The following is a 6,799-nucleotide window of genomic DNA, read 5'->3' as shown; positions in this document are numbered from 1 at the left end:
TCTGCTCTGTAACCATTTCTTACATTTTACCCTCCTCTGTCCCTGCCCAAACTTGCTCTGCAGCCGCCCTCAGCCCTGCTTTCACACCAGACCTCGCTCCTGCTGCCACTCTGGGACCCTGGATCCCTGGCTGGCGTGTTTGCTCACACCCTGGTGCCCTGTTGGAAGAGTCCTACAACAGGAGGAGCCAGGGCTGGGTCACACTGGAGAGGGAAAGGGCAAGAGCATCCACTCAGCATTTGCCTTTGGGCCCCACTTGTATAACTTGTGGGGCTGCAAGAAAGCTGGCGCTAGTGCCACTCTCCTAAATCCAGCATGTCCTGGTCCTCTTTGGTGGCCTCTGCCCCCCAGCACCATGTCAAGCTCTGAGCCAGAGCTGGAAACAGCTCCCAGTGCCCAAACACCAAGGTAAGAGCCACAGGCTCGTCCATGGGTTTTCCTCCACTTAACCCCAGGGGGGTTCAAACCCGGTGTGGGTTTGTGCCTGCAGTCACCCTGCTCTGGGGTCACTGCTGACCCACGGTGTGTGCATCCCATTGCGCTATGGCCAGGGGATATGCCACCATGTGGTCGTGCTTTGGGTGGGGGAACAAAGGCAGTGAGCGAGGTCTTGCCATGGAGAGGGGGATCGGGACAGCACGGTGGTGCTTGCCTTGACAGAGCAGGGGAGTTTCCAAACCTGCTGGAGAGGCTCTTCCCACAGAGGGTGAGGGGGGAAGCTCCTTGCTGCAGGATGCTAGGACAATCTGAAGTTTAGCCGGGTTTGAAATGCAGCTGGAGGATTGCATAGAAGAGAAAAACGTCCCCTGGCCCGTTAAAGGCTTTGCCAGGAAGCCACACCAATCCAGAGCAGGGTCGCTGCAGCCCCCAGATGCTTGCTCCAGGCAGCAAGGTTTCATTCCCACCCAGCCAGGCTGTGTTGGTCAGCAGAAACCCGCTAGCAATGACATGAGGTGAGGGCTTGGGGTTTTTTAAATTCTCCTCCTTCTTTTAACCTTTATTTAGGAACTAGAATATTCACCAAATCTACAAGGTTTCTCTGTACAGGTCCCACCAGGTGAAGAACAACACTGAGAGATTTCTGCATGCAGCCCTGGCTCGCCGTTCACACGCTATGGAGAGCGCGAGCTGTGCCTGCGTGTAGGATAAATATACGTCATGTACTCTACCTGACATAAATTACGGAGGTGTCCATGTGGAAACTATTTCTGAACTCACTCCTCCTGGAAGGAGGGAGGGGAGAGGAAAGCGAAGGAGCGTTGTGTGCTGCCGAAGCCCAGTGGGCACTAAGAACGCCCTTGAGGCGCTGCCCTGCGCTGCTGGCACTTGCTCCAGGGACTTGGTGCTGCTGGGTGCATCGTAAATCAAATTTCACAGTATTGCCACCAGCCCCAGTACCAACAGCCAAGCCCTGGGCAGCAACGGGCTCTTCTCTTCAACTCCGCATCTCCTCTGAGCACACGAGGGCCCTTTGCTGAGAAGTGGTGTGGCTTGGCATGAGGGTGCCTTTTTTTGGCTGGTTTATGCCCTTTTTTTGTTTGTTTTCTAACCTGGGAAACGTACAGACTTGGAGTAAATGCAACAGGCCCCTTTCCAAAACACATTACGAAAAGGAAAGAAAAAAAAAAAGGCACTGCACAGGGGGACCTTTGAGGTAGTCAAATTTTTTTCTTTTCAATGCCTGGCACCAGAGAGAGAGAGAGAGAGAGCACGCGCGTGTGCCCGTGTTTTGCTGTGCGTGGTCAGGGCCGGGGATGTGGCTGTGCAGGGACATCTGAGTGTGCAAGCCCTGTGCGCGGGGACATCTGTGTGCGTGGAGCCCGCGCCTGGGAGCTGGCACGTGTGTGGCTCTGCACATGCCTGTGGCTTTGCTCACGCCTGCAGTCGGTGCCTCGAGACCGAGTGTGGCTGCTGCATGGCCATGTGTCTCTGTGTGTCAGGGCTCCCCCCCCGAGAGCTTCAGTGGTCCTTTCAAGGGCCATGTCTTGGTCACTACTCGCTGTCACGCTCCTGGGCCTCATGCTGTAGAACAAGCACTGCAACAGCCCTGAGAGGAGCAGCCGTGGTGTGAAACACTAGCCCTTCTTCACCTTGTCCCCTCATTCCCTGCTCCGCATGCTGGGGTGGGAGCAATGCTCTCAAACCTGCCCTGGAGCCCTGTGCTTGGCTGCAGAACCATGGCTGAGCCTGCAGCAGCCGCCCATGGGGTCTTTAGGGGCTGTTGTCTCCCTCTGAGGCAACGCCACCAGGGCTGCCCAGCTGCAAGGAGAGGCTCTCCCTGCAGCGAGCACCCAGGACACCTGCACCTGAGCTGGGGTCTGGGGTGTCATAAGCCCCTGAGCTGCTTCAGCTGGGGCTGACCAAGTTTCTCTGCTGCTTCCTTGGCCTTGGGCAAGGGCAGTCTGCCTAGTCTCCTTGCTTGGGAGGAGGAACAAATCCCTGAGGAATTTCGGCTGAGTGCATTCCTCTGAGTGCACGCACAGCGAGCCCAGCAGAGGGGCTGGCGAGCCAAGCACAGCCCCGGCTGGTGCTGGGGAGCCACCATCATCTAGGACCCTCTACCAGAGACAAAGACCCCAATCCCTCAACTGTCTGGCTGCAACCCTGATGGGGGCTTGGGGTTGGCGAGGTCCAGCCTTGGAAGAGAGCCCCTTCTTCGTAGTAGGGACACAGAGGGGACTTTGTGGGGTGAACCCAATGCACACAGGGTCAATGTCACTTGCATCCTTGCCCAGAGGAGAAATTTGGGATAAGAAACAAAATGCTCTTGACTTTTGAGTCTTGGGGTGCTCACACGCTTGTAAACCACTCAACTCCCTTGGACCAGCTTCCCTGGACAGCCAGACCCTGAACAAACGCCTGTGTCACATCCCTCCCTGCCTCCCCCCACCCCGCTGTTCAGGATGCTCCAGTGGAGGTGGCACCTAAAGCACAGCGCCCCTCTGCCCCCCTCTCTCTCTCTGTACTTTGTGCTAGATTTGTTGTGGTTTTTTTTCTCTCTCTTCTTTTTCAGCAACCCCCAACCCAGCTGGAGATAAGTGAACCACGTTACAGTACAGGAACAAACACTATCGCAAACCCTGCCCACGAGTGCAGTGTCTCTGCCCTCCTCATCCCGGAGGGAGTTGCCCCCAAAGGGCTTGTATTCCACCAGCAGAGGCTCATCCCATCCCGGAACAGGGATCAACTGTCTCAGCCCCTCCAGTCCCAGCTCTCCAGAGAGACTGAGCTAAAGGACATTGAGTTTTCTCGAGCACGTCAAGTTACTATGGACCAAGTCCCACATTTGGAGCAACTCTGGAGGCAGCAGTTTATGAACCACCAACATATTCCGGAAAAAACACGGCTCCTTGTTCATCTTGCTGTTCTTGTTCTTCACAATGCCAAAAGTTTTGAAGCCCTCGTGCCCAACAGGTGTTACTTTAAGGACCTCCAAGCACATCCCTAGAAAGACGTCGTCGATGGGGTACAGCTCCAGTGTCTCTGAGGTCTTGTGCAGCCTCTTGGCCAGGGGTCCGTCCATGATGAAGCCCCCACCCCCTGCATAGGGTGGGTAGTTGTTTTGGTTGTAGAGGGCACTGGGGATGTAGTACTTGTTCGCCTTGTTTCGGATCGGCTTGGCCTTGTAGAGGACATCCCCCACGAAGAGGTCCTCTCCCTCCTTCTTGTCCTCCAGGAACTCCAGGATGTTGCTAGGACTCACAAACACATCATCGTCACCTTTGAAGATGAAGCGGACGTTGTCACAGTAGATGTTCAGCCACTTCAGGAAATGGACCTCTTTGAGGGTGAGGTTGAAGAAGCTGTCCAGGAAATCCCACTGCAAGATGTCCCCATAGATGTGGTTCTCATAATCCAGCAATTTCTGGTAGTTGGCTCTCTCCTCCTCCTTGGAGGCTGTGCCCAGCAAGAACAGCGTCCTGATCCTCTTGCCTTCCACCTCCTTCTCCTGGCCCCAGGTCCTCCGAATAGCCTCCCGGCGGTCGTGCTGCGTGATGATAGACTTGACCACGATGAGCAGGTAGACATCCCCACTGCATTTCTCGGGGTGGTTGATCAGCATGGGGAAGTAGCGGCAGTGTCGATAGAGCAGGAACTGCTGGAAGTTGGGCTCCAGCCCTTTGAACCAGTCCACCTTGCTGAAGTTCTGGTTGGCTGAGCAATTGGTAGTGGTGACATCCCAGGATTTCACTTGCTTCGCTGTCACACTCTCTTCCTCCTTCACAGGAGCTTTCTCCTTCTTGCTCTTCCAGAAGGTGCTGGTGATGGAGAAGGCGTTGTCTCTCTTCTGTGTTTTCAGGGTCTCTGGAGGGGGCAGCTCTTTCTGCTGCTGGCCCTGCATGAACTGGCTGGGGGCCGTTCCCCGCTGCAGCACCGTCACTGTGATCACCAGCAAGAAAGAGAGGCAAACCGTTTTGTAGATGGTCTTCTTCCTAAAGGGATGAGACAGACAGGGTAAGGAGAGGAAACTGCAGGCTGCAGGATGCTTGTCTGGAAAAGCACCTCCTGGAGGCATCATGGGATGTGCATAACCTGTGTCCCTTCACCTTGTGACAGGCAGCAGCCTTGTGGCAAGAGCTGCGGGACACCTTCACACATGCTCTTCCTACCTGCATCTTGCTTGTGGGACAGCTCTGGGGCCACATTTAACTGCAAGGACAGGCACGAGGCACATGGCAGGTGACTGTGGTGTTATCTGGTAACCACATACTTGCACAAAGAGCCAGGAAGGGTTCACGGGAAAGAAGAAAATGGGTTGAGAGAGAGAGATGAAGCCAGGATGAGAGCTTCAGCAAAGCAGGTGTTTCGGAGGAAAGGCCCAAGGAAAACCCCTGTTTCAGCTCGCTGGAAATTGCAGTTCAGGGCAGAGCAGGAGGGAATTAGCCTTCCCACTGAAGAACAAGCTCCAAAACCCAGATGTTCTGCCCATGGCCCTAGACTGACACCACGGGTTACACAACACTGAGAAACAGGAGCCGGGAAGACCACGAGAGCTGACACAGAACAGGCATCGCTGATTCATTTCAAAATGGCAGATCAGGGCAAGAAAATTGCCGTGTGAGAAGAACTTTGAGGTTCACTGTGGAAAAGGCGTCCCTCACCCTGTAACCACCTCAGGAACTGGCATTTCTGGGGGCACTGCTGGGTGTTCTGCCCAGTTCTCAGGATCTGTTGCTTTGTTTTGTGGTGATAAGGAGCAGTGGATGCGCTGCCAGTTTGGGGGCAGATCTCCCAGCCCACAACGAACCAGATACCAGCACGTCCGGGGTGTGTGAGGGACTGAGGGTGGTAGATCAAACCCAGCCCCTTGTGGGACCACCTCGCTGCTCTTCTCTGCTGCAGGTCCATTGCCCGGGGAGGCCACTGGTTCATGGGGCAAACCCTGGAGCTCGCCGGGGGCTTGGCAATCCTTGGGACAGCGGGAAGGCTGCTCTCAGGTGCATCAAATACACCAACCTGCTTCTCCACCCAGTTAAAGGTGGGTTTCTCACCCTGCTGCTGTGGAGGAGAGGAACTGCTCTGCCTGTCTGCACTATAATGCCCCCAAGCACCTGGCTCCCCTCCACAGCTGGCACATCTGCACCAATTTCCTCCCTCCAAGGCAGCTCCAGCTGCCTTGGGCCATCCCCCTGTGCAAAGGAGCACTGGGCACGGAGGCAGCAGATGGGCCCCATCTCTGGCTGCTCCCCCGTGGAGGGGTCAAGCGAGGTGTTTGCTGGCCCCCCCAGCTCCAGTGAAAGGGATCTCAGATGGGGAGCCGAAGGAGACAGATGTGGCACCAATGTCATGACACTGTGTCATGACACAAGCATGTCCCAGCCTGAGGCCACCTGTGGGGGACAGCCCTCAGCCTCCCGCTCCCCTTTAGAGCTGGAAAGATCCCAGACCATCTCTACCAGGCAGATGGCACCTTCATTTTGGGATAGTCCAGAGAAGGCACTTGGGGGTGAAATCTGAAACATGTAACCCAAGGATTTTCCAAATTGCCAAAAAAAAAAAAAAAAGCCTTGGAATGCTCCTGGCCCTAGGGACGGTGATCGGTGCTGCTGGGACAGGCTCCACCATGGCATCTGCTTGGTGGAACACCCCTGTTTTCCCCTCAGGCTCCTCAGGGTGGGGGACAGCGCTGCTCTTGGAGATGCCAGCCCCCCTCAAAGGCAGGAACCACAAATAAGAACGGGGGAACCCAGGAGAATTTCAGAGCTCCTGTCTCTGGCTTCACTCTCAAGCACAAAGAACTTTTCAGCCCCGCATTTACGTGGGAAAACTGTGATCGCTAGCGCAGGCTGTGAGACCGAGCGTGGAAATAAGTAATTACAGGCAAATGGACAGATATTCCCTGTTCGGTTTTATGTGTGGCCACTCATCTGCGACTGATGAGGGAGCAGTTCTGATTAGATCTCTATTCCCTTAACCCTCTCCAGCCCTGGTTGCAGCTCTGAGGTTATTCTTAGAAACCCTTTGGGGTGATACAACTTTAACCCCTGCACAGCAGGCAATGTTTGAAATCTCTCATCAGTACTTGGCACTGCAGCAGAAATAACCCCGTCACCCCTGTATCACAGCCCCAACTGCACCAATCCCATCCTGACACCCCAGCCTTCCTCCCATCTCATCCCGTCCTTGCGCTCCCCATCACCCAAGAACAACAGATAATCAAAGCCCCAGCCTGAAGGACGCCCAGAGGTTCCCCAGAAGCCATGGGCGGGGGATTACTAATAAATTTAACATTGCTCTGGTAGAGCTGTCGCTGACTGCCACGGACGGGTCCCACCCCGACAGCCTCTATCTGCCACAG

At 55.3% G+C, this 6,799-nt stretch overlaps 1 protein-coding gene across 1 annotated transcript; it reads right to left on the bottom strand.

Annotated features, from left to right (window-relative positions):
- Positions 1-3,005: 3,005 nt before the first annotated feature.
- Positions 3,006-4,449, bottom strand: B3GNT7 (UDP-GlcNAc:betaGal beta-1,3-N-acetylglucosaminyltransferase 7). The gene has a single exon (XM_010144313.1). It carries the CDS (start codon positions 4,340-4,342, stop codon positions 3,230-3,232), a length of 1,113 nt encoding a protein of 370 aa, XP_010142615.1. The 5' UTR covers positions 4,343-4,449; the 3' UTR covers positions 3,006-3,229.
- Positions 4,450-6,799: the final 2,350 nt, after the last annotated feature.

This window comes from Buceros rhinoceros, unplaced genomic scaffold (genome assembly GCF_000710305.1).
Source record: "Buceros rhinoceros silvestris isolate BGI_N320 unplaced genomic scaffold, ASM71030v1 scaffold45189, whole genome shotgun sequence".
Taxonomy (NCBI): domain Eukaryota; kingdom Metazoa; phylum Chordata; class Aves; order Bucerotiformes; family Bucerotidae; genus Buceros; species Buceros rhinoceros.
The sequence above is the reverse complement of the archived record's forward strand: the minus strand, read 5'-3'. Positions and strand labels throughout refer to the sequence as shown.